Source organism: Nycticebus coucang, chromosome 10 (genome assembly GCF_027406575.1).
Source record: "Nycticebus coucang isolate mNycCou1 chromosome 10, mNycCou1.pri, whole genome shotgun sequence".
Classification (NCBI taxonomy): domain Eukaryota; kingdom Metazoa; phylum Chordata; class Mammalia; order Primates; family Lorisidae; genus Nycticebus; species Nycticebus coucang.
In genome coordinates, this window is record NC_069789.1 from 32938945 (window position 1) to 32966786 (window position 27842).

Sequence of the window (27842 nt, forward strand, 5' to 3'; positions counted from 1 at the left end):
GGACATCACATGGAGAGTGTGGGGTTACATACTGACAAGGCACAGGTGGACAGGACATCACGTGGAGAGCGGGGGTTACATACTGACAGGACACAGGTGGACTGGACATCACGTGGAGAGCGGGGGTTACATACTGACAAGGCACAGGTGGACGGGACATCACGTGGAGAGCGGGGGGGTTACATACTGACAGGGCACAGATGGACGGGACATCACGTGGAGAGCATGGGGTTACATACTGACAAGGCACAGGTGGACAGGACATCATGTGGAGAGCGGGGGGTTACATACTGACAGGGCACAGGTGGACTGGACATCACGTGGAGAGTGGGGGTTACATACTGACAAGGCACAGGTGGACTGGACATCACGTGGAGAGTGGGGGTTACATACTGACAAGGCACAGGTGGACGGGACATCACGTGGAGAACCGGGGGGTTACATACTGACAGGGCACAGGTGGACGGACATCACGTGGAGAGCGGGGGGGTTACATACTGACAGGGCACAGGTGGACGGACATCACGTGGAGAGCGGGGGGTTTACATACTGACAGGGCACAGGTGGACGGGACATCACGTGGAGAGCGGGGGTTACATACTGGGCACAGGTGGACGGACATCACATGGAGAGAGGGGGTTGCATACTGACAGGCACAGGTGGACGGACATCACGTGGAGTGCGGGGGGTTACATACTGACAGGGCACAGGTGGACGGACATCACATGGAGAGCGGGGGGGTTACATACTGACAGGGCACAGGTGGACGGACATCACGTGGAGAGCGGGGGGTTTACATACTGACAGGGCACAGGTGGACGGGACATCACGTGGAGAGTGTGGGGTTACATACATGCTTCCACATGCTTCATAGTCTTAGACACAACTTCAGTGATGCGGGACATACCAAGGGGTGGACAGGGCTTATTTAGGGGAAGCACGGCTGAGAGGTAGCAGTAGGCATGTTTGAAGTAGAGGGATTGCTGTGTCTCCTGGTTGTGGTGGCATTTGTGCAAATCTTCTTAGAATTGTATACCCTGAAAATATTGTAGGAATTAAGAAAATGTGTTTTTGTGTTATATGTCAGCATTTAAGGCACATAAGAGCAGTATTGTCTTAAGTTAATTCTGCACTGCTGTAACAGCACCATAGACTTGGTAATTTATAATGAGCAGATGCTCAGTGTCTCAGAGTTTGGGAGGCTGAGAGGTTGGATATTGTTTGCCGGGGCTTTGTGTTGGCCTTCCTGCTACATGAACACTTGGTGGAAGGGCAGAGAGGAGAGCGGATAAGAGCCAGCAGGCGGGAGCCAAATACACCCGTCCACATGTGTGACACATGGTGCAGTCCCAGCAGGGAGGCTGCAGCACTCTTGGCCCTAAGCACCTCATAAGGTCTCAGCTTTTAATGCTGTTACAATGACAATTAAATTAGGACATGAGTTTTGGAGGGGACAGACATTCAAACCATAGCAAGTACTGCATGTTAACCAAAAAGACAACTTGCTGTAGAGCTGAGTTGGATGGGTGAAACGTGTGTTTTAGTAAGCACAAGGATGCCACATGACGGGCTTTCTGCACAAAAAATTTGTACATTGTTATTCTGTTGGATCAAATATTGTCTTTTTTTTTTTTTTTAACAAGAAGGTGGAAATCTCTTTATTTCTGTACAGTGAGGGAGCATTGATGGATCAAATATTTTCCTAGAGCAGCGGTTGTCAACCTGTGGGTCACAACCCCTTTGGACTGTTTTTAAAGGTTCGTGGCGTTAGGAAGGTTGAGAACCTAGAGAATTCTCTTTAATGCCAACAACAAAACAGTGTGACAGGTCATACCTTGGGGAGGTTACCTTTGATCAGGGTAGACAGTGAAACACACAGCTAAATAAGATGTTTTAAACACTAGCAAATGCTGTGATGAGAGAGAATGCCATCATGTGGTGGAGCATGACGGGGACAGTGGGGAAGGTTTGCAGCATCAAGAGCACATGAAGAGACCCTGGGGGAGGGGGTGGATGGGGAGTTAGACCTGATAGATGGGAAAGATGGGGGGACCGGAGGACCTGGGCTCCCTGCAGGAGGAGCAGGTACCACTGTGGAGATAAGGGTGTCCCAGCACATCCGTGAAGCAGAGAAAGCTAAGAGTGGCTGGAGCCCGGGGAGTAACGGGGCAGGGGCAGGGGCAGGAGAGCTGGATAGGTCAAGGGCGGTGCACCTTGGCAGGTCATGGGAAACTCTGGGTGTCATTTGATGCTGGAGGAAGCCATTGGGGATTTTTTTTTTTTTTTGAAGTTTTTTTGGCTGGGGCTGGGTTTGAACCTGCCACCTCCAGCATATGGGACCAGCGTCCTAACCCTTTGAGCTACAGGCGCCGCCCGCCATTGGGGATTTTAAACAGATGCCTACTTCTCTGTTCTATGCTTTGGAAAGGTCCTTCTAGCTGTTGGTGGAGGGTGGCAAGGAAGCGGCACTATGGTGAGGCAGGGGTGCAAATGCCTCCTCTGCTGAGAGTGCCAGAGGCTGGAAGAAGACGCCTCTGAGAGGAGACGTGGTCACACGCCCTGTGACAATGCTTTTTCAATATGGTTTGTCCTGTAACTTTGTTACACCATATTTTCACTGTACTGTTTCTGTGCTTAGATGTTTTTAGTACACAAGTGCTTCCCTTTGTGCTACTGCTGCCTGCAGTACTCAGCACAGTAGGCTGCTGCACAGGTATGTAGCCTGGGAGCAAGAAGCTGTGCCACACACCCCAGGTGTGCGGTAGGCTGTGCCACCTAGGTCTTGTGTAAGTACTTCTGTGTTGCGTGCACAGGGAGAAAATCACTGAACGAAGTATTTCTCAGAATGTATCCCCATCTAAGCAATGCCAGACTGTGCCAGGAGTAGGTGTGTAGCAGTGCAGAAGGGTCAGAGCTGGCTCCACTGTGAGGTAGGCAGTGTTTGCCAGTGTGGTAGTGGAGATTCAGATTTCAGATTTCAGATTTCTGAAATCTCGCCCTCTGGGTGGGCGAGTGTGGTTACTTAGCTCTGCTGGGGTAGGAAGGGGGCTGGGGGGGATTACTGGCTTATCTTTTATATAGTATTTTTAAACTTATATTAAGTAATTACCTATACATATGTTACACAGAAGTTGAATTTTTACCTGATTTCTAAGGAAACTTTAAACAAAAACCAGAATAACAAATAATGGTCTGACCAAATTACATTCTATTAAAAAAGTATAGCTTTTCATGAATATTGTCTAAGCTTTGATTTTGTTTTTTATTAAAAAAAAATAATGATATTATACAACCAAACAAACATCAATATGTGTGTTTTTTCCCAGGGACAACGGGGGAATCTTTCCAGGAAGCTCTTAGATAAATACATCAAATACCCCAAGTCAAAGCCATTGATAATCTCTTAGCAAACAGTGGGATTTCAGAAAACAATGTGTTAAAAATACTTAAGATATCACACTCTTTGTTGGAGGAGAAACAGTCTTAATTGTGTTTCATAGCTGAGGAGGCCATATGGAGAGATGTGGAGAGGAAATTCACCCAGAACCTCCATCCTTGGGGCGGCAGGTCTGCTGAAACACCTCCTGTGGCCGCCATCAGCTTATCTAAAGGACACAGGTGGCGGCCTGTGACCAGGTTTCCAGCTCCAGGTCCTCTGCATTTCCTATCTAGGTTGTATCTCTGACCTGAAATGTTTGGAACCAGGAGTGTTTGGGATGTTGGGGGAAATCTGAAAATTTGCAAATATACTATTATATAATATATAATACATAATATATTTTATTATGGATTAAATATAGCCTGCTATATTTATCATTATTCTTGTACTATGTAATGAGATGGGAGTAAGACCCAGTTCTAAATGGGAAATTCATTTGCTTATTATGTACACCTTATACACATAGTCTGAAGGTAATTTTATGGAATGCTTTGAATAATTTTGTTTATTAAGCAAAGTTTGTGCACAATGAACCATGAAAAAGCAAAGATGTCACTCATGTCAGCACTCATAATATTTTGGATTTGAGAGTATTTCATATTTTTGCATTAGGGATTCTGAACCAGTAAAATGTGAGATTGACTCTGTAAGTACCATCTACATACTTGGAAAAGTGGGGGAGGCCTCAGTAAAGGCAGCACTGTATCCGAGCACCTGGAGGACTGCTGGTACAGTAGGTGCCAAATAAATATCCACATGAACCAACAAATACGTGAATGAAAGGAACTAGTGCTGAGTAGCACACAACAGTCATTCTAGATATATTTTTATTCCTAAGACAGACAAGGATTGCTTTGCATTTAGGAATTATGAATTAAACACCTAAGGGTTTTGATTTTAAAACACGAGTGATTGGAATCATAAAGGCTATTCGGGTTGAAAGGGACCTGGGACATCCTTGAATCAGAATCTTTCATTGTCCTCCCAGGGAATTCCAGAGGGCTGAAGTCACCCCTCTGCGTAGTTAAGGCATAGTCTTTAGCAAGACCCCAAAATTCCACTAGGGTATTTAATGGCTCTCCTGAGAAATAACACTTATGATCCAGTTACCCCCAGTACTTCAAGTACTTATATCTCTATATGTGTGTGTGTTTACATACATATATAACTTTTGTTTACAGAGAGAACATAGAAAGTCATCAGTCTCATCACCAAACCAGACTGTGTCTCAGCACTCTTCCATTGGTGACTCAGTCTCTCCGTCAGTACCCGTCTCCAGCTCTCTCGCTCTCCTCCTGCCTCTGTAAGAGGCATCTGTTGTGCTGTTGTGTGATCTCTTTTATTGTCACCGAAGTCCAGGGCCTCATTCATGTCATGGAATATTCCATTTATTTGATCACTTCCCTGTATTTTGTCATATAGTTTCTTTTTTTTGTTGTTACTATAAACAACACTGAAGTGAGCACATTTTCACTTTTTTTATTCCTAGTTAATTATTTCCTTGAGGTAAATTTCTAAAAGTAGAGGCTGCTGGTCAGGGCAGGGTACCTTCATTTTGTCTTGTCTGTCTCTTGAATGGCATTGTACATAATGCAACATAATTTACTTCATTAAAACAAAAGGTACGTATATAATTTTACGTGGAAGATACAGGCCCAAATAGGAATTATTTTAATAATTTGAAAAACTTGCCATTTCAAAGGGACCTTTAGGGTGGAGAAAAAGACTGATTTTTAAAAGAGCGCCTTGCCTCTCTGCCATGTTTACTTTGGAAGAACGGGGTGCCTGCACTCTGGGCTCATTCTTCTAGAGGCCAGCTGTGCCTGAGTGTGAGCCTGCCTGTACCCGTGGCCAGGAGCAGGGAGGCCAGAGACTGCTTCCTGGCCACTGGAGCAGGAACCTTTGGCAGGACACCGCTGAGCTGTGCATGCAGTAGATTCTAGTGTAGGACGCACGTCCAGGGGCTTCACTGGGAATTGTGGCTCTTCCCCATCATTGTGAGATACAGACAGGAGCTTTTCTGCTCTTCCAGCAAAGCCCACTCTGTGTGCTAGACCCTGTGTGACACAGCACAGTAGGGGCTCCAGACAGGGCATGGAACTGCCACCCCTTCACACTCTATTCCTGTTCAAACATGACTCTCTGTTGGCTCCGGTCTGCAGAAAAGAAAGCAGTTCCAGCAGTTACTCTTGTGTCACTGAACTTCTCCCCACCACTGTCCGCTAGTGTTATAGCCAGGATGGGACAGGCTGTCGGGACCCAGTGTGTCCTTGCTGTGCTCTCCAGCCATAGCCCTCTGGATATATAAGTTTGACCTGCTTTATGACACAGCCCTAGTCCCTTCTGTAAAGTGCCTGCTTGTACTACGGTTTTAACTTTGACTCTTGCCCTTTGTCCATCTGTGTGTGGTGAATGGGCAGACGACAATTCTGTTGGTCAGCGAGAATTCACTGAGCGCCAGCAGTGCACGATCCCAGCAGGATGCTGGGAGGAGCAGCCTGCTCCCTGCCCTGAACCTCACACCCCAGCGGGAGCCACAGGGACTGCCCTCGTTTGCACTACCAGCAGACACATGCAAACAGGGTGATGCTGACAGAAAGCAAATCACACCTTAAGGTTTATTTTGTTTCCAGCAATACCCGCCGGGCAGCAGAGGTCTGGATGGATGAATATAAAAATTTCTATTATGCAGCAGTGCCTTCTGCCAGAAACGTTCCCTATGGAAGGTAAGTGTCGGCCCTGCCTTCTTGTGCTAACCGGGATCCTTTGGCGAGGAGGGTGGGACGGGGGTGAAGATAGCTGCCCGTGTGGACAGGGCCTCCTGCTCATGGCCTCCTGGGCTCATGGGCCCAGGCATGTGGACAATCCATGCTGTACACCTTCCCCAACCCTGTTCTTACTGACAAATTTTCCTCTTTGATGTAGAGAGCCTGCCCAGTCTTAAAATGTACAAAAGAATCTTATTTCTGCCTTCTCCAGTATTCAGAGCAGATTGGAGCTTAGGAAGAAACTTAACTGCAAGCCTTTCAAATGGTACCTTGAAAATGTCTATCCAGAATTAAGGTAAGTCCCCAGGGACCGGAGCTTCACCACATAAAGGCTCAGAAGCAAACCAAGTCAGGGAGGCAGCAGAGGTCTCAAGAGGAAGGTGGCAGACGAACTGCAGGGGATGGTGAGGTCAGGAGCCGGGGTCCCGGTAAGAGCTCATGTCCTCCTCCACTGTGGATCCCTCGTACCCCGAGAAGGTGCTCCCCAAGCAACTCTCCGTGCTGAGTCATCCTCCCAGTCTTCGTGGCCTTAGAGGCAGTCCAAGGTATCACCTTGAGTTAGCCTCCTCTTCCTTAGCATCCTTCACTGGTGAGATGGCGTGGCCAGAGCAGCAGTCCCCAGCCTCCAAGAGTAAGTGCCCCATGCTGCCTCCCTAGGTCCCTCTTGCCTGGGCACTTCTGCCCTGGCATGCTCAACCTTGCCACTCTTCCTGCCCTTGTGGGTCAGTGCTGGGAGGCAGAGAGGGGTGGGGGGCAGCTAGAGCAGAGACAGAGTGTATCAGCCTCGTCGCTTCCCATTTGGCTTCAGCTCACAGGGCGCTGCTGTCCCTCCCACGGGCAGGCACCTAATAGCCCCCAGTAGAGGCTGAGAGCATGGGGACCTGACCACGGGTTTCTGCCTTCTGGGCTGTTTTAATTCCATGTGAAATGAGAATAATGCCAAAGCCCTGCTTCCCTTCGGAGGATCAGTGATGGCAGAAACACTCTCCCGAGCCTTATTTCTATACCTGGCTTCTCACTTTGAGCTAATCTGAACTCCTGTCCCAAGGGACTTGCTGTAACCTCCTCAGAGGACCTGTGGAGCTGCTGGGTTTCTGGAACCATCAGAACTTCATCTTCTTAAAGGGACTGTCAGGCAGGCCATGCCTTAATGTGGCACATTTCTAATTCTAAATATTCCCAGAGCATGTTGGCACAGCAACTCACATGTCTCCAGTACAGTGGCTGTGAACGCAGGAGTGGCCACGGTTGTTTTTCTGCTGATTGCCCCCTCAGAGCCCCTGTCATGGAGATCTGTCAGAAAGCTGAGGAATGTGGCTCACTGCCTCACTGCTGTACGCTGATTTAACTCTTGGGAACTCTGCTTTTAAAAAATATGTGAGACACCAGGAAGCCTGTGCCCCCGAAGAAGAGGAGTGGAGAATGCAGCATCCTCCTGCCTCTGATTCCCTCTGTGGGATGACTTTCAGTGGGGGTTACGAGCAGGGACAGCCACTCGTGGCACCAGTGGGAGACCCTGGCCATCATCTCTCTCCCTGCAGGGAGGGAGGGGCTTCTCTGCTGTGGATTTTAGCCCCTGAAGGTCTTCACTTTGCTTTTCCCCTGTGACTTGGTCAGTAAGGGTGCCAGAGACAGTAAATGTATAGTTTCTTGCTGACCTTGCCTAGGAATTGGGGTGATGCTGGGCCTTGCACCCACATAAGGCCACATCCAAGGCATCTGGCACTTGGTGAACCACTGGTGAACCTGCTTCCCTATCTGTGCAGGGCAGGGCAGGCCAGGCACTAGCTTCATATTTTTATTGTGTCTTTAATAATTTCTTCCATTTCCTTAGTGCTTGGTATGGGCCAAGCACTAAGCTAAATGCTGTACTTGACCTTAGCCAAAAAGCCAACAAGCAATTGAACAGAATGCTTTACCTGAAATGTTTCATAACAGTGTTTGTACCAGACCTCCTTTAAGTAGGCATTGCACAAAAGAGCAAATTGAGGTTCAGAGAAGTGAGTCTTGCCTGAAAAGATCACAAAGCCAGCACCTAGTAGAGGTGGGGCTGCGGCTCAGGGCTGATTCTGAAACATGAGCCTTATTGCTTTGTTTGTCTCAAGTCCCCTGCCACATCTACTCATTTTCCCCCTTTATTGGCTGATGGTCAGATTTGAGTATATTGGAAAGTCTGAGGCAACCGGATCTGACCATGTTGACTGATTTTCTAAGTGACTTCTAGTAAGACTAACTCTGAAGGGTGTCAGAAGCTTTTCTTTTCCAGAGAAAATTGTCCCTTTGTGATGCAAACGCACCAGGTTAAGATTTTAAACTGTTAGGTAGAAATCCAGAGACTAGGAGAAATGCTATGGTACAAAGGGGCACACAAGTGCCTGGGCACCAGGCCTTTCTCTTCCTCCTGCGACCTGTGCCAAAGTCACTGGGCACCAGGGTAGGCGGACAGTGTCTGGTGCCCATGTGGAACCAAGCAGGTGATTCTGATGTTGCTTTTCAGGGTTCCAGACCATCAGGATATAGCTTTTGGGGCCTTGCAGCAAGGAACCAACTGCCTCGACACTTTGGGACATTTTACCGATGGTGTTGTTGGAGTTTATGAGTGTCACAATGCTGGGGGAAACCAGGTATGTGCAGGGGTGCTGGGACGGGGTTGGAGGTTAGAAGTCCTAGCTGCCTCCTTTCTCCTGTGGTGGGAGCTGTCTGTGAAGAAGCCTCTGGGTCAGATGGGATGTCACAGAGCTCGACTGACTCATGGAGCCTCTCCCAGCTTCAGGCCAAGCTCGGCTGCAAGGGGCATACCAGTCACGTTGACTGTGGCAGGGCTGGTGGCCTTAGTCTCCTTGCCAGTTCTGTCCTCCCCACCATGTGCATGCCTATCCCCCCACACTGAGGCACTCATTCCATGTCTGCACCTGCATCTGGCTCCTGACTATGACGTGACACCTGCCTGGTGTTCCTAGCAGTAGACGCTTCACCAGGTACTTGGGCAGCTGCTAGTTATTGGTGTCCCCTGTTAGGTAATTATAGCTTAAGATATAAAATATGAATTCTTAATTGCTCCAATGTGTGTCTTCCTTTTCCCGAGCCATGAAAACCTACCACCTCCCATCACAGGAAAGGAGGCAGTGGAGGCCAGATGGGCCTAGTGTGACCTGTGAGTTCCAAAGCAGTTTTACCATGAGTGGCAGGGAGTGGGTAGAGCATGAGCTTTGTGCACGGAGATGCCTGGGCACCCAGTGAACTCTTTTCCCCCTTCTGGAAAGCTTGCCTGGCACCAAGAGGGCCTGCATTTAAAAACAAAAACAGGCCATTTAACTAAGCATATGGACCTTAAATTTATTGACCCCCATAACTTTCCTTTAACCAGATATACTTTTGAAAGGGGTATGTTCTTTTCGGTAAAGTTGATGGTCCACGTCCTCCCAGTGAGTATCCAGACTGACCACAATCCCCAGGTCCTTTGGCTCCTTTCTTGCTGATGTGGTTGCAGCAGTTGCCCAAATGGTGTGGACATCCAGAGGGGAAGCTGCCTGCCTCAGGACGAGGCTGAGCCAGTGCCAGTGTCCCCCGACCCCGGCCCCAGCATGTTTGTGTCATTCCAGTCTCTCCCCTCTGTTCTAACCTCTGGGTCTTGAGGATGCTCCCTAGGGAACAGGCCACAGGCTGTGGGAGAGCACACAAGCCAGCCAATTTATTGGTTTTAAATATTTACCCATGTGGCAGGTGGGCTTCTCTCTACGTTCTTGTTCCAGGCCCCATGAGTGTCAGACGTGGCTTAGAAGTCAGAATCCATAAAGAGGGAGGAAGTAATGGCGTGGAGGAGGCATGGGCAGAGTGAAGGAAGACACACAGCCAGAGGGGCAAAGAGCAGTTAGTATTTGTTGGGTGGGCAGAGGCAGCAGGGAAAGGTGCTGTACCCACTACAAGTGCCTGTGTGTCCTTAACAGCTCCTTAGTCCCACACCCGGCTGTGAAATGTGTTTTTTACTTACTGCTTAGAAACCGGAAGACCTGGCTCAGCACCCGTAGCACAGTGGTTATGGCGCCAGCCACATACACCGAGACTGGCAGGTTTGAACCCAGCCTGGACCAGCTAAACAACAATGACAACTGCAACAAAAAATAGCCGGGTGTTGTGGTGGGCATCTGTAGTTCCAGCTACTGGGGAGGCTAAAGCAAGAGAATCACTCGAGCCCAAGAGTTTGAGGTTGATGTGAGCTATGACACCATGGCACTCTACCAAGGGTGACATAGACTTTGTCTGAAAAAAGAAAAGGAAACCCAGAGACCTGGGTGACACCCTCATCTCACGTAATTGGCATGCAGGCCCAGCAGGGGTTACCACTCTTACTCCGGTGCAGGTGTGAGTAGCAGAAGCTGGCTCACTCTGGCCATGCCTGGAGCTTCAGTGTTGAGGTGGGAAAGGCAGTGAGCATGGGGGACATTTCTCATATCTTTCCACCTGTCACGATGATGAAAATCCACTGAAATGCTATAGAAAAGCAAAGGTTGTTGAGGAAGAGGGAAATGACAGATCTAATTCTCAGGAAGATTGGGTTTAGTCTAAAAAAGGCGATTCATTGGGGCTTGGCAGCACACCTTCAGTGGGGATCACACCGAATGCAGAAGTTAGGATAATTCATGTGGGGCGAGTGAAGCCTGCTGTCTTTAGCGTGAGGATCACAGGATGGAGGGGTGGTGACAGATTCTGTGCTGTCGGAGCTTCAGGCTTCCCTTGGCGCCACCTCTGTGTGTCTCATCTCTATGTTTCATTGCTGGGGTGTCCTCTGCTACTGTGAGAGTGTTCTGACCACTCTGTAGGGAGGGAGGGCTGCACCCAAGGTATAGCTCAGGGCTGTCTTGGGAAACAGATGGGATCAAATGCTTTTCTCTCTTGTGCTGGCATGGCCCTCACTGCTGTCACTTGAGACTTTCTTATCCTTTTCAGTGAATACTGCTGACCTACCCATGCAGTCACCCCTTGCCCACACTCACGCCCCCTTTGGGAACTCTACTCTGGAGTCGACCCCTACAGGGCACTGAGGCCAAGTCCTGTGCCCAGAGAGCCTGGCTTAACTCCAGGCAGAGGGCGCAGGCCTCTGAAGTGCTCCTAAGTGATCCAAATTGATCCACGTGAGGGTCTGAGGGGAGTTCACATCCCCAAGTGTGATTGAGGAGAGGCAGCACGGTGACATGGTGTCCTGCACCCCACACCTGGGATCACTGTGCTTCAGAGACCAGCCTGAGGCCAGCAAGCTTTCTGTCCTGTGGAACCCTGGCTGTGGTGGAATGTTCTTGATGGGTGCCGTCCAAACCTAGCCACATGTGGTTACTGAGCACTTGAGATATGGCTACTATGAATAGAATTTTTAATTTCATTTAATTTTAATGAATTGAAATTTAAATAGCTGTGTGTGGCCAGGAGCCGGCATAGCAGAGAGCGCGGTCCTGGGGGTGACAGACGGCAAGGAGCACGTCTGCCATTGTCCAGCATCCCAAACGTGAGCCCACCATGAGTGAGTCCTCTCTGGACCGATAGAGAGTGATGCTTTTTGGGTAGTGTGCCACATGGATGAGAAGTAAGAGGGAACATAATATTTCCTCCCTGAAAATAGGGCATGGTGCTTTGGAACAGTCAGGTTTGTTATGTGATTTACAGCTGAGCCTCAGCACACACATAGGAAATGGGGAAATTAATGGCCTTTCTTTTTAAGAGTGGCAGCTCAGAAAAGCATGCTTAAATATTTATGAACTTTACTTCACCAATTCAGATAATTAAAATGCGACAGAAGAACAAAGCAGCAGCCAGCTCTGTTGTTAGCATAGCTAAATTAGTTTTTCTGGAGTTCTGTGTAAAGTCTGCTCTAAAATAATCAGGCACACAATAGAGAGAAGGTTGTGGAAGCATTCAGATGTGGTTTCCAACCAGGTGTCAGAGAAACTCCCACCATCTCTCAACACCTGCTGCCAAGGACTGTCTAGAACCTTCTCACAGCAACATTGTCCCATCTGGGGCTGCCATCTTCTTTCTTAGAGACAGGGTCTCACCCCATTACCTAGGCTGGAAGGCTCGTTTGGGAGCACTGGGGAGCGCTTTAGAGACCTGGTGCCCTCCAACCCGAAGTAAACCAGGCTTTCTGGGAGGGAACCTGGTCTCAGGAACCTCTACTGGGTTGCCCACTGCAGCCTTGGACTCCTGGGCTCCAGTGATCCTCCTGCCTCAGCCTCCCTAATAGCTGGGACTATAGGTATGTGCCACCTGTTTTCTTCTTCTTCCCCTCTCTCTCTCTTTTTTTTGGTAGAGATGGGGTCTTGCTATACTGCCCAGTCTGGTCTCAAACTCCTAGTCTCAACCACTCTTCCCACCTCAGCCTTCCAAAGTGCTGGGATTACAAGTGTGTGATACACTGTGCTCAGTCACACTGCCCTCTTCAGTGGGCATCTTTGTGTGTCATAGTGTCGTTGGCACTGGCAGTGTAAATGGGATCAAAGAGGTAAGGACATAGCTTTTCCTGAACCTCTTCATCCTGATGCCACATATATATGGCTTCCTCTGTCTACTTGCAACACTTCTCTGACCAAATGAATAGGAGAAAACAAACTTTTTCCTATTTTATACCCAGACAGAACTTTGCACTTTGACACCATATGTATGCCTTCCCCGCCACACCAAGCAGCTCTCCAGTTATCTGCAGGCACTACCTGGGTGTCCCAAGATCCAATTCAGCCCTGATACTGTCTACCCAAAGTTAGCACAGACCCTAATAGACTGAGGACTCAGTCTCACACAATGCCTCCATTTCAGACCCCAATCCTAAGTCCAGGTTGTCACGCGTGCTTCTGACCAACCAACTTTAAATCTGGGTTCTCACTGCCCTCTCTTGAGTTCAGCCATTTGTAAGCTCAGCTCATGGAACTCTGGAGAGCAGTTTACTTAACAGGTTACCTGAAAAGAATGACCTCAGGAGCACTAGGTGGAAGAGACACATATTGCAATGCGTGGAGGGGTATGGAGGGACAACCACACCCTCCCCTGGTGTTGGCCTTCCCACACGTGTTCAGTGTGGAGGGGTGTGGGGGGACTACCACGCCCTCCCCCGGTGTGGGTCCCACCCCACGTGTTCGGTGTGGAGGGGTGTGCGGGGACTACCATGTCCTCCCCTGGTGTGGGCCCCCCCACTCCATGTGTTCAGTGTGGAGGGGTGTGGAAGGACTACCACACTCTCCCCCATTGTGGGGCTCCCCCACGTGTTTGGTGTGGAGGAACTACCACGCTCTCCCCCGTTGTGGGGCTTCCCCACGTGTTCAGTGTGGAGGGACCACCACACCCTCCCCCAGTGTGGGGCCCCCCCACTCCACATGTTCAGGGATCTCTAGGCTTTTCACATTCCACCTTCAGAGATTCTATGGAGGTTTCATCATGCAGTCTTGATCGATCATAAACTCAAGCTCCACCCTTTCACCCCTTCCCAAAGGACAACCTGTAGAGGGACTGACAGTTTCCAAGCTTCTAATTGTGGCTTGGCCCTTCTGGTGACCATCCCCAATCCATGAGCCCCCCAAGAGTCACCTTAGTAGAATAAAGAGTTATCCTGTCACTCAGGAAAATTCCAAGGGGCCAGCAGCACTCTATCCAGGGCTGAGATCCGACACTAGGGCAAAAGATGCTCCTACCTGTGGCTCAAGAAATGACAGGTGTTTTAGGAGCCTTTGTAATCATGACTGAAACCAGAGCAGAGAACAATATGTAGTTTATAATGTCACACTGTTCTAAAGTCTGGGTGACACTGAGTGGCAGTGGTGCCTTTGGAGAGCCTATGTAATTAACCAGCTGTGTGCAGCGACAGTGGCACGGAATGTGGGGCCTAGACTGGCAGGGCCAGCTGTCAGGGCCAGGTCCCTGGTGCCCGGTGCACAGGCTGTGCAGGCTTCTATTCTGGGACTTGTCATAGGCGTTCAATAGGTGGCTTATGAATTTTTAGGAGAGAAACTTGGCACCAGTTCAGTTTTTCCCAAATTTATTTGCCCTAGAACCAGAATAGGTTTCATAGAATTCTTCACAGAGTAAAATTTGACAAACACTAATTAAAAGGTGAGAAAAGGGCAGCTCAGAGAGGTGAGGAGATGTGTCCAAGTCCCACCACACACACACTAGGGGCAGAGGAGGCCCCACTGAGCCTGAGACCAGCCGTTTGCGCCTCTGTGTCCTCTCCCCAACCCCGCCGAGAGCCAGAGACAGTGCCTTCCACGTGTGATTGCACAAGGTTACAACACTGGGGTCGGTAAGTTCCAATGTTTCTGTAATAATAGACCATTTATTCTAATGAGATTTAGATGCTGGAGAGTGAAGGTCTTTTAAAGATTATTTATCCCTTTCCTTACTGTTGTCCCCTGAGAACAGAAAAATGCAAAACAATATCCTCAGCTCAGCACCCACAGCACAGGGTTATGGTGCCAGCCACATACACCGAATTTGAAGGGTTTGAACCCAGCCTGCCACCTAAAACAACAATGACAACTGCAACAAAAAATAGCCGGGCGTTGTGGCAGGCACCTGTAGTCCCAGTTACCTGGGAGGCTGAGGCAAGAGAATCACTTAAGCCTAAGAGTTTGAGGTTGCTGTGAGCTGTGACGCCAGGGCACTCTGTGGAGGATGACATAGTGGAACTCTTCATGGTGCCTGAAGCTACTGAATATATTTATTTATGTGCTATTTATTTTTCCCCCACTAGGAAGTGAGCCCAGCACTGTGAGGCACCTGAGTCATATAGGTGTGCAACAGATGGACAGAGGGTGCCGTGGCTTGCCTGAGCTTAGAGTAGAAAGGGGAACAGTTGTGGGTGGAGCACCCCTGTGGGGCTCTGAGTTGGTAGAGACTTGGCTGCTTCTGGATTCTAAGAACTCACACAAGCGTTCCTCCCTGATTAGCTCAAGCTGGAGGGTGACAGTAAAAAGCCTTACCTCCTGTCCCCGCTGTCGCCCAGGCCAAGGCAGGCTCTATCTTCCTCCACCACCTGTGGCTACATGCACCCCCTGCTCTGGGGGCTTCCTGCCCTTTCTGATGGTCTTTAGAATGGTCTTCCTTGGCTCGGCGCCTGTGGCTCAAGCAGCTGAGGTGCCAGCCACATATACGTGGGCTGGTGGGTTCGAATCCAGCCCAGGACCACCAAGCAACAATGACGGCTGCAACCAAAAAATAGCCAGGCACTGTGGTGGGCGACTATAGGCCCAGGTACTTGGGACGTGGAGGCAGGAGAATCGCATGAGCCCAGGAGTTGGTTTGCTGTGAGCTGTGATGTCACAGCACTCTACCCAGGGTGATAGCTTGAGGCTCTGTCTCAAAAAAAAAAAAAAAAAAAAAAAGAATGGTTGTTCTCTCAACCTGGTTTCAACCCTGAATTTGTGTGTCTGTGTGTATGTTTATATTTTTTTAAATTATATGCAAGTTATTGACACACTCTCTGGTTCAGTTTTCTCATCTATAAAATGAGAACAATAACAGCGGTCCCCCATGGGGCTGTTGTATAAAGAGCTTAAATAGTGCTTGGCACATAACACCCAGTGAAATTTAGCTGGAGTGTATGTGCAGAAATATACAGCCTCATTGCGCCAATGTTTGGAGAGCTTCCTGAACATCCATAAATCAACTCTGCACTCAGTTATAGGTATGCACTATATATTTTGTTTAAATTGGTAAATTAAATGTGTCATTTGTAGTTTTCACACATTATAATCTACACCCGTAAATGCTGTTTCCAAACTGTGCCTGCATGGGGGCCGAGCCATTCTGAGATAATGTAGGTGGACTAGTTACCCCTGACTGTCCAAAGCTTAAGTTAAAGATTTTATAGATCACACTGAATTACAGAAAAATGGACACTGTTCTAGCGTGCATTTGGGGCTAAAATAGTTCATCTTAGTTACCAAGGCTCTCAAAGCACTTCTGGCCAACTTAGGGCCCGACCCTGAGGGTCCCCATGCTGCAGAAGTGCTGTCAGCAGGACATCACGTGTGGAGTCTGAGTTGGTTCGGGGGTTCTGGACCACTGTCCACTGTGACATGTCCTTTTGGGGACCTTGTTGATGTCACTTCTCTGCCTTCACAGCCCCGTGCAGAGCATGCCTCTGACTTGTGGTTTTGTGTTACAGGAGTGGGCGCTGACGAAGGAGAAGGCGGTGAAGCACATAGACCTGTGTCTCACAGTGGTGGACCGTGCCCCCGGCGCCCTCATAAAGCTCCAGGGCTGCCGAGAGAATGACAGCAGACAGGTATGGCCCTCAGCCTCCGGGGCACTGCGCTTGGCTCAGCCCCCAGCGCCGCATCCGTCTGTCCCTTGCAGGCTCTGAGCTGCTTCCTGTGATCCGACCGTTCCCTTGCAGGTTCTGGGCTGCCTCCTGCGGTCCGTCCGTCCCTCGCGGGCTCTGGGCTGCCTCCTGCGGTCCGTCTGGCCCTCCCTCGCAGACTCTGGGCTGCCTCCTGCGGTCTGTGTCCGGCCCTCCCTCGTGGGCTCTGGGCTGCCTCCTACAGTCCGCCTGTCCCTCGCGGGCTCTGGGCTGCCTCCTGCGTCTCTTGCTCTTAGTGTTGATGGGTGTCATCATTTGATGTCTCTTGTCCTATCAGACTTAAGCCCTAGGCCTCACCTGGCTTTTTCTGTTTATATTTTCATTCCCTCTCCATGCCCTAAACATTTTAAGGAGCAATTACGTGTTTTGGTTTATTTATTAAATATTTTTCCTGTTTAAATTTACAGAAATTCTAAAAGATTCGCATTCAAAGGGATGAGACTTTAGCATGCACATACATACAAGTGTATAGGGATGAACTTTCTTGAAACAGTTCAGAATATACTTTATACCATGCAAGCTATTTTGCTCTGACATACCCCCAGGTAGACGCTTACATCTCAAGCCACGGGATGGCTGTGTCACCAAGAGGAAGACCTTCCAGCAGGCCCTGTGTGGAGTGCTGCTCCCCGCTTAGGAGAGAGATGGGGTATAGGGAAACTGAGGTGCAGAGCCTGCTGGAGCCAAGAGCTTTCACAAAAGGAGAAGCCAAGGCCCAGTCATTGCCTTCTCCCTAAAGACACCGAGAACATCTGGGCCAGTTGCCAGGAAAATGATTACAGAGGACACTCTTGTCTGTCCGTCTCCAGCTCCCACACATGCCTCTCGGATTTGTGCTCCTCCCGTGCTCTTCAGAGCTCCAGCCTGTCTTGGCGGTAAGAGTTCCGGGAGAGTGCTCCTGTCAGCATCCCTGCATGTTGACCTTTGCTGACACTGCGTCATGACTTGCCTCAGATGTATGCTGAGTGGATACAAGAGTGGCTGTCAAATGGGGGAGGACACCATCCCTCAGACCAGACCACCTAGAATTCGGCAAGGCTGGCCATCTGCTGGGCCAAGTATTAGGCAATCCCTGCTCTTAAAGCTCAAGGCTCACTTCCTGGGATGTCACAGGGCAGAGATGTCTTTGGTGGAAAGAAGTGATGAAATGAAGACTCGAGCTGGTCTCCAAACTGGTTTTTAAAACAAACGTTGCTTTCATCTGGCTTCACTTCAAGAGTTGAGGGGTATTCCTACCCAGTTCAGGGGAACCATAACTGACACCCTTAAAGCTTCCAGGAGATGCAGAAAGACCTATGAACAATAAGCTTTTCTGGATCAGTAACATATAAGTGAGGATCTGTTAACTTTTTAGCCCCAAGACTTAGCGTATCACATGAGATGTGGGGATGTCTCAGCAGAGCCTGGCTGTCTCAGAAACTTGCCCCACCACGTGACCCCCTCAGACAGATGAGGCAGAGCTGACGGGGCCACCTTCCAGGGACAGAGCTGGGGTTATTATTATTTTTTTTTTTTTGATGTCCTATATCGAGCTGATGCTTTGACACATGACAGGCAGAGTCCCTCCAGCCTGCATTCATCACACCTTTTTTGTTAAAGAAAGAAGATTCTGGCTACTCAGAATGTAGTGGCAGCCTGGGTACACACTTTACATGACAGTGAAGGGAACTGTGAGTGGTGACTGACAGGAACAGCTGCGGAAATGAAGGAGGAGGTCTATGGCACTTACCCCTGACTGTTCCCGTGGGTGGGAATTCCAGGCGAGCCAGGGGATGAGAGTGAGCCTGGCAAACCAGGTGTGTAGAAGGGCAGGTTCCCAGCTCTGGGCCGCAGCCCCTCCCTGCCTCACTCGTTTGCACTCAGAGTGGACGCTTTCTAGCATATTTCATCCTGGAGCCGCACAGTTTTGCTAGTTGGGGTATTTGTGTCTTTTTTGGGGGGGGGGAGGGTGTTGACTTTTTAACAAAATAACCAAATTTATTCATTCTCATCTATAGAACTTTTTCCCTGAAACAGAGTGTCCTGGCACCTGGCCTAGCTTCCATAACCAAATAGGTAGGACCATTCCCTCTCTTGACCTACCAAAGCTTTAAAACAGACCCTGAAACCAAATCAGTCTTACTCTGTGCCTGCCACATGTCCCAATGTTAAAACATTCCAGCTGCCACAGGAAAGGCTGTTGGGAGTAGCCATCATCTCTTGAGCCCACTGCCCCTGTCAGGGGGAAGATGCTGTTCCTTTAAGAAGGAAGGGCTTTGCTGCCTCCAGGATGTCCAGACTGGGGTCCAGTGAGCGGCCGAGCCCCTCCAACACCATGATGGCAAACACAATGAAGGCGAAGTTGCGCTCAAGCTTTACCTTGTGAGCCATCATTAACTTAAACATGCTGGACAGGGGGCTGGACACATGCAGCTTTCCCTGGGTGATGGCATTCTTCCTGGCCTGGGTCACCAGGGTGCCCATCTCCGCTTTGAACCCTCCATGTCCCTGCACTCATTGGCCTGAGCATGATGCAGGATGAGCTCAGCCCCCTTGGCCGTACCCCATCACCACATCCACAAAAACTGAGCAGCAATTCCTCAGGCCGGCGGCCTGCAGCTCTGCCACAAAGCTGGCATACACCACCAGCGTGTCACAGACATCCCTGGCTGCAGCTGCGCTTCCCTGGCTTGTGGACAGACTGTTAGCACCTTGAACCAGGATACTCCTGGTATGAATATCGGCATGCACAAAGTTATCCACAAATACCATCTTCAGAAGCAAGTTGATCCCCAGCTGCACAATCTTCTTCACGTCCATAGGAATTCCTGCCTGCGGGTAACTGGACACAGGCACACTCTCTTCATATGGTTCCACCAAGACCATCCAGGTGACAAAGGGCCGCAGAGGGGTGGGGAATTTGACCACTTTTAAGTTCTGAAAATTGAGCTGGAAGTGTTCTCAATTCTGAGCTTCATAACGCAGATCAATCTGTTGGACCATGAGCTTCTCAAATTCCTCCATAATCACAGGCAAGCTAAGCCACTTGTTTCCTAGCTTAAGTCCAAGGATGCAGCTGCCGATCTTCAGCAGCAGGTCTGTGTGTCCCTGAGAGAGCAGCCAGGGTGCAACGCGTTCCCTGACACAGGGAGGAGGTGATCTGGCTTGGAGCAGTGGCCAGATCCATTGCCTGAGACAACCCTGCATTTGATCCAGCCAAGTCAGCTTTAGGGAGGAGCAATCTTTCTAGAAATGACCGGTCAGCAAGATTTTCTGGAGGTTTCCACCCCTTCTCCGGGTGTCCAAAGGGCTCTCTCAGCCCCCTGACTGCCTCAGCTTCTGAGGAAAGCTGCAGACAGGAGGCCCCGCCAAGTCTCTGGATGCTGTTACTCTCCAGGAAGGCAGTGTTGGCATATGCTTTATACACTTAGGCCAAACAACCTGACCCCACAGGTTCCTGGTTCTCAAAAGAGAGAATGTGCCCCCAGTCCTCCCCACCCACACTGGATGAAGTGCTCAGTGTGAGTCCAAGGGTGGGGGCCCACTCGTACATGCAGCTTGGAGAACTGGGCACAGAAAGCCTCCAAAAGAGTTCTCACTGGGTGCTGGCCCACTGGCCCGGTGTGATGTGCATCGGGCCTAAAGTGTCAGTGGCTTTCAGAACAAGTGGAGCCAGACGGTGGAGATGCTGGGAGCCAGGTACGTGAGAGGGTAGAGTAGAAGGAGAGGGAAGAATTTCACCAAGAGGGCGTCTGCCCAGAGCCAGATGCAGAGATGGCATTTCGAGAGCACTCCAAGGGTCTTAGAAGGCTGAATTCCCTTCTGAGCTGAAAATAACTTAGGTGTGACAAGCAGAGCCTGACAGAGAAGTGCTAGGGGGTCACCATCCTCTCCAGCACCTCCTGGACAAGGTTCCCTGCCCTGGATTTAAGGGGCACCCTTCTTGTCTGATGCTTTCTGCTGGCCTGGCAGGCAGACCTGAGACTCGACCTCCCATGTGCAGCCTAGGCCCACTCCTGTCCCTGCAGTGCCACCAACGCTACCTCTGGGCTGCAGGGTGCAGCCTTCTCACCAGGACTCCACGCCCACTCCCTTCTGGCACCTCACCCTGGGCGCCTTCGCCTGACCCCCAGTGCACTAGTGGGGGCAGTCAGAACCCAACCAACTACAGAGCGTGAATGGCTGGGGCGGACTCAAAAGCCAGGCCCTGGGCAGGCACCACCTGCATAAGGCGGCTGCATGAGCAGAGATAGGACTGGCTGCCGTAAGGTCACCACGCACCCCGTCATAGGCAAGAGACTGTGAGGGTAACTGCACGTGCAGAGCAGCCACGGGGTGGGCGTCGACACCAAGTTTGGGTATTTGGTTTCCAGGTGTGTTTGCAGAGCCAAGGGGGAAAGGGCAGCTGGAATGAGAAATTTTAATTCTGCAGCATCAAAATACTTCTGTGAAAGAGCTCTAGTGCACTCAGTGTGAAAAATTAATTAGAACCACAGACAACGTTATTTAGGGGAGAGCTTTTGGGAGGAAAACAGTGCTACCTTTTTTTCCCCCTTAAGAATAAACATTAGAGATTTTTTAAATGGGGAAATTGATGTTACTTGTTAAATAATAGGGCCAAGCCCCTCAGATTTCCCTCTGGCTTGGCTGGTGGGTAGCTGGGTTGGTGGAGTTTGTAGACTTGGTGTCAGTGTGTGCTGGTTGGGTGCACCCTGTACTTTATTTACTTACAAGGGTACATCCACAAGGAGGGGCTCAGGGATGGCAGAGACAAGTTTCTCACGCCCATCCAGGAGCTCACATGCTCATAGAGAACAGACAATATAGAAATAGGTTTCCCAATATGATGCTATGTTCTCACACGCCACCTCTCTCCTTATCATTTGGCCTAAATGGGAACGTGGAGGGGCCTAGACCAAGACCTCCAGAGGGCTGCCTTCCAATGGCTGGGGAAGGAAGGACAGAGGGCTCTTAGAGACAGCTCCATGCCCTACGGCACCTTTCTGGGGCCAGAACATGACTGGATCAGGCCCACTTGGGAATGCATGTCGATTCCCCAACGTGAAGTTCTGTGTTAGTAATTATGAAGTGGATGCCTGGAGTGCTGGGGCTTGGAGGAGAAGAAAGGAGGGGGAAGGCTTTGAGTTTTGAATCAACACAGAAAACATAATTCCTTCCTGGGCCCTCCCCAGCTCATTTGTTGTGGGGCTGTTGCAAACTCCCACACTTTATGATTAGAGGCAAAAAAGAAAGAGTATTAAAATAATTTGACTGTTCATAATGCAGGAAGAAGCCTCTGGTTTGATCTCTTTGTTGTGCTCATTCCCTAAGGCATTCTCCTGTCTTTGCAGAAATGGGAACAGATCGAGGGCAACTCCAAGCTGCGGCATGTGGGCAGTAACCTGTGTCTGGACAGCCGCGCGGCCAAGAGTGGTGGCCTGAGTGTGGAGGTGTGTGGTCCAGCCCTCTCCCAGCAGTGGAAGTTCTCCCTCAACCTGCAGCAGTAGGTGGTTGAAGGGCCCCACCATCCTGCCCCCTGCACCACTGGGCGGAATTCAGCGATCATGTTCTTGATTATGTTTCTTAAACTTTCCGCGAAACTATATACCTCAGTATTCCATCATGGTCTGAAAGTTGGAGAACTTGAGCAAGGCACAAGGGGACCATGCAGACACAGCCGTGGTGAGCACAGAGAGTCACTTAACCTGTCCTGGGATGCAGCCAGATCCCTTCCTAGAGGCTGCAGCTGCTCTCCTTCTCCCAGCTGCCTCTTCCTCCCTACTCCACAGCTGAGTAGCACCAGCTATGTCTGTGACCAGACAGCGGAGGTGCCACAGAAGGCAGCATGCTCGTTGGAGGACAGGGAGGGAGAGGGACACACGTGCCCTGTCACAGCAAGGAGAACTCTGAAATCTCCATTTTTGATCCCATCAAAATCACAAGTGGTTTCCACAAAGCTGAATCCCATCATTTTGCAGATTTACGTTGGGCGCTCCTTTCTCCACTCCTCATCCCCAGCCATCTTCCCATCCAAACTCTCCCCTCCCCACCCGTTGGACCTACCATATTTGGATATGGACTTTTTTGTGGTGGGACACTAAATACAAATCTCTACAAAGGAAGAATGTGCGGTCAGTTCCCTGTGGTTTCTGTAGGTCCTCATCAAAGTGTAAATTCCCCACACTGCTGCTCACAGCCATGTAGCAGGAGGGGCTGGAGCCCGGTGGGAGGGAGAAAATGGCTTTCTCTGTTCCCGGAGCCTCACTGGCCAGTCAGTGCTGCTGGAACTGGCTGAGAGGTTTTCCTAGACCCCCAGCCTCACCTGTGGGCATCTCTGTAGGGCATCAGTGTGGGAGTCACTGCTATTGGTATCCAGTCTGTACTCCTGGCATCTGTCGAGCTGGGTGATTTACTTATTTTGACAAATAATTGATTTGGGTCTTTTTTACATTATATTTCTTTTCTCTAAGGAATGTAAAACCAACCCCACAGCTCCCAGAGTAAGCTGGCAGGACCTCTGCTGCTGTGTAACAGGACAGACCCACGGTGCTGCCACACAGGACACAGGGCGAGTCACAGTACAGCCCTCTGTGGGCCTCAGGATGAGGTGAGCTGCTGGCAGAACGGCAGTCTGGTCAGCCCAGCGTCACTGCTGTCCTGGTGCACTCCAGCCGGGCAGCGAGCCTTGCCTGACCACACACACTTGCTCCCTCCTGTGCTCCAGCTGGTGAAGGCAAGTCTCTAGGGGACTTTAGGTAAAGAATAGGCAAGATCAGAGGCCTGCTTATGGACACCGAGGCTACAGGGCAGTAGGATCCTAGTGGCCCCATATAAGTTACAGGCAGCCATGAACTAAAGTCATGATGAGAAGAGATGCTGGGTATTTGCTGTGTACTCAGAAATGTTCTTCCAGAGCCCCTGTTGCCTTTGCAGTGTCCCCACAGCCAAGGGCAGACCGGCCCCAGCCCTACTGAATGGCTATTCCGTTATTCCCAAGGTCACTAATTTGCTTCCTTCTGTCCCCTCACCCCCACACACACAGATGCTCAATCCCAGGCTGACCCAGCCTGGCATCTTCAGACCCCTTTGTAGGGACCTTGGAAGTCATAGACTCAGAAGTGGCTTCAGGAGGTTTCTGCTAGCACCAGCCTCTTTCCTACCTGTTTCTTGTAGGAAAAGGATAGTTGCTGGTGTTTGTTCACCCAGGAGCCCCATGTGTGTGCACCATGGTACCCACAGTGGGGATCCCCACGGTGGAGGACTGCTTGGGGGGACTGTTCTGTGTCTTCTCTTTTTTTGCCTCTTGCTAAGCAACCAGATGTGTTTTGGCCGGCAGTGCAGCCCCCCAGCGGGATTAACTCTGTGTACTTCCGTCTGCCTGGGCAGGCTCTGGGGAAAGAAGGAAAGTCTCTCTTGGTGCAGGGGTGTGGAGCACAGAGCAGAGTGCCTGTCCTCGTGTGCAGCTCCGAGCACCTGGGTTCTGTTGTCAGACCCCATCACCTGTGAGCTACTGCTGTTAGAGGAAAAGTGCCATTGATGTAAAACACATTTGGCTTGTTTTTTAATCAAGTTTTTTGATCAATCCTTTGCCCACACACCTCCACCCTCCCAACCCCCAGAGTCTTCGCAGCCTTTGCACCATCAGGACGCGTCTACCCAACCCCTTGTGCTGGCCATGCCTCGGCAGGACAGCTTCGGGTGGTGTGGGCCTTGTAAGCAAGGGTGGGCTGGGAGGGGTCGTTTGCGGTGAGCTATGTTTACATGACACAGTGTGCCAAAGTGACTTACTGTGGTTGCATTATTTTTTAGTCATCGGGACTGTCCCACCTTCCCACTCCTGTTTTTAAAACTAAAACTTCTTTCCTAAGAGCCCTTTGAGCAAAGCGTGACGAAGTCAGCTGTCTTCTCTGTGGTGGTCTTTTCTTACGTCTTCATAAAAGCTGAAATGATGGTATCTGTGAGTATGTTTTGCAAACTCAAAATATAGTTTGGTAATTTTTTTTCCAGTTGATTTTTAAAAAGAACTGCTGTACAGAGCTTGTACTTTGTCCATTTTATAGATGGAAACCATCCTTGAAAATGGTTTAACTTAAATAAAGAGAAGATACTTTATAGATAATGCTGTGTGGCAGCAGCCGCAGTCTTCCTTGGGTGGGTGGGAGCAGGTCTCGAGACCGGACGGCGGTTCATCTTTTGGGCTCCTGCTCAGTTTCCATTTCTTATCAAGCTTTTAAAATGCCTTCACTTATTATCCCTTTTGTTGGTTATTCTTATTTGTAATAATCACTATCATCTGTGGAGTATTTATACGATTGCCAGGAACCCAGCCAGCCCTTAAATACCTTTACACTTTACAGCATGTGGGGAACCTGCTCAAGGTCATGGGCCAGCCTTCAAGGTCACACTGCTCCAGGGGACCAAATAGTTATTTAGAGTTTTTAAAGTATTTAAAATCCAGACCAGGCGTGGTGGCTCATACCTGTAATCCAAGCACTCTGGGAGACCAAGGCAGGTAGGTTGCCTGAGCTCAGGAGTTTGAGACCAGCCTGAGCCTGAGCAAGACCCCATCTCTAAAAGCAGCTGGGCGTTGTGGCAGGCGCCTGTAGTCTCAGCTATTGGGGAGGCTGAGGCAAGAGAATAGCTTGAGCCCAGGAGTTTAAGGTTATTGTGAACTATGATGCCACGGCACTCTACTGAGGGCTACAAAATGAGAGTCTTGTCTCCAAAAAAAAAAAAGTATTTAAAAATCTATGTACTTGATTATCAGTTATCGGAGGCTCTCTGGATCCATCTGAGACTAGCTGAGTTTCTTCAAATAATCTTTCGAAGTACCTGCATTTGAACAATCCCACAAGTTTGTCAAGGATACAGAACGTTGACCAGTTACTTAGCAATTTTGATTGAGATTGAAGTGGGGGGGGGGGTGTGCTGAAAAGACTGGCCCAGGTGAGTTTTTGGAATCTTCTGGAGACACATGAATGCCATTCTCTCTCTCCACTATCTGAGGCAAGAAGTTAGGCTCTGCTGCCCCCTGAGAAACTACAAAAGCTCTTAGTATAACCTTGTAAGAATCCACCAGCAACCTTCAGGGGTCTGTATGTGATTTCTGCTTTGGCAGCAGGGAGGGGTTTATTTCATTTAGTAATTTGTTGGGAAATTCTCCTTTCTGCGATGATGATCCCATGTGACGTAAGAAATGTGTTCCATGCCCACAAGGAGGACAGACAAAGCACGCTCACAGTCGGTGGAGCCACAGAGGACCTGCCTCTCAGCCACACCTCAAAGGTTTTGTGGGGTTCAGACACAGAAAGGAGAGCATTCCAGGGAGGGAGGCAGAGCAGCAGAGAGGTGACCAGCAAAGAGCCTCTCCTGAGGGGAACACCCACGAAAAGGGAGAGACTGGGCAGATAAGGATTGGCTGGGAAATAGGGGGAGGGGCAGAGATGGTCGATTTCAACGCTTTTCCGAATAATATAACCCATCCCAGCTGTTTGATTCTGCAGCATGACTACATTTTGAAAAATACTGAGCCAGAATAATAAAGTCTCACATTCTCATCTGTCCATTGACTTACCTGAAAAACAGAAAAGAAAATGCTCTACCTAGAAGCCCTTTCATACTTCCCAGGGATTTACTGACAGTGCAATAAATTATTATTTTGATTTTATGTATTATATGTGCCTGTAACTAACACACAGTGTCTCCAAAAGACTGTCTCCAAAGAAGTAAGAAGACTGAGCCTCCATCCGAAAGGCCCTGGCCTCCTGGACATCTGCTGGAGGATGGATCCACCATCAGGGGGGCTTAAGATGTGAGAATTTGAAGTGGCTATTTGAACCTTGTGAAGAACTTCCCAAAAAGAAGCTGCCCTGATTGCTGTGGAGTTGGGAGGATTCTCTGTTGAAGGGCTTTCACTTACAAGTATCAGAAATTCTATCTAAACAGAGGTTAAGTTAAAAGAGGTGTTTGTTGTCCCAGGGAACAAGAAATCCAAGGGTGATGGGAATCCGGGTCAGTCCCGGGGCCTGATGTCTTTGTGAACAAACTGCAGTACACGGGACACTCAGTGAAATGAAGCTCCCTTCCATACACCTTTGTCACTTGGGGAGGATACACCTGGCCACCCTACTCTCAGACTTCTCAGGTCCCATTGCCCAGGCCAGTGCTTGCGAAGCTGGGAAGCAGTCACTTCCTGTGTCATGAGAGTAGGCTCTGCTGGCAAGGATGACAGGCAGGGGATGGCTGTTCACGCAGCAACCAGGGCAGCCACCACACTTCCCATTGCTGAAGGGATTTTGGCAGCAGCTGGGTGGACATGGGCAGCAGCATGGTTAGAGGATTTCTGTGTCCTGTAGGAAGTGGCCACAGAAACTTCAAGTCCCTTCACCCTGTTTATGCCTATTCTCTGGACCCATTTTGGCATATGCTGACAACACAGGGCCTCTTCCCAGAAGGCTTTCAAATGAATAAAATACATTGGTTGCTTGGGCTTACACAGAAGACTAATTATACTGAGATACAGTTATCAAAATATTTTTGCAATATGTGTTTCTTAATGCGTTAGATAACAAGGACTCCTACCTCAGTGCTGCTCTAATTGTAAAGTACTAATGAGCATAACCAATATTTTGAAAAATCTGTAATAATTAATGAGATGAAAAATCTGTGATTTTTTTTAGTAAGTGACAAAGTTTGTTCCTAGTTTGCTGGCTACATTGGAAACAGAAAGGAATGCTACATTTCAGTCAGAGGTTTGTGAAAACAAGGATGTCAATTTTCCCATCTAAGTTTCTGGAGCCCCTGAATTCTGAGCGCTGCAGTGTCAATGAGACGTGTGAGTGCCACCATCTCTGAGCATCAGGATTTTGTCTTCTCCCTGATGCAGGGTCAAACAGAAAAGGCGCATGACACCAAGGAAGGAGGGTTGCCCAGGACGCTGCCCAGAGCCCTCACTAGGACTCGGAAGGTAAAATGGGGACAGATTGCCTTTGAGGACAGGCCTTCCCTGAGCCTAGAGACTCCCAGTCAGTAGTCCGATTTGCATTTATATTGAGAAGTGACAGCAGGGTCCCTGGCAGATGGGTGAGGCTGTCTACGGGAAAGCCACTTGTGCTTAGAACACCCACGTAATAAAATTGAGTCCATGACATTAACCTAGGATTTTGCTGACAAGCTTCTCTCCCTATTGAAGTCACATAGGTAGTAAAGTGGGCAGAAGATTGCCTGGTGAGTGAGGAACCAGGGTCAAGAAACGTAAGGATTTTCTAAAAGTGCCGTGGGACAAAGGCAGAGTTGCCATGGCACAGGCTTTGTG

The 27842-nt window shown here is 49.5% G+C and overlaps 1 protein-coding gene and 1 pseudogene across 2 annotated transcripts in view; one reads left to right on the top strand and one right to left on the bottom strand.

The window, feature by feature from the left end:
- GALNT2 (polypeptide N-acetylgalactosaminyltransferase 2) overlaps positions 1-24644 on the top strand; it is a 247658-nt gene extending 223014 nt beyond the window's left edge. For both annotated transcript variants that reach the window (XM_053605148.1, XM_053605149.1), the window contains 5 exons: positions 6073-6165; positions 6419-6502; positions 8705-8831; positions 16355-16474; positions 21880-24644. In XM_053605148.1, coding sequence (XP_053461123.1) covers positions 6073-6165; positions 6419-6502; positions 8705-8831; positions 16355-16474; positions 21880-22035 — 580 coding nt within the window. In that variant the 3' untranslated portion in view covers positions 22036-24644. The remainder of the gene's footprint in view (positions 1-6072; positions 6166-6418; positions 6503-8704; positions 8832-16354; positions 16475-21879) is intronic.
- Positions 16703-20415, bottom strand: LOC128595935 (uncharacterized aarF domain-containing protein kinase 2-like; annotated as a pseudogene).
- Positions 24645-27842: the final 3198 nt, after the last annotated feature.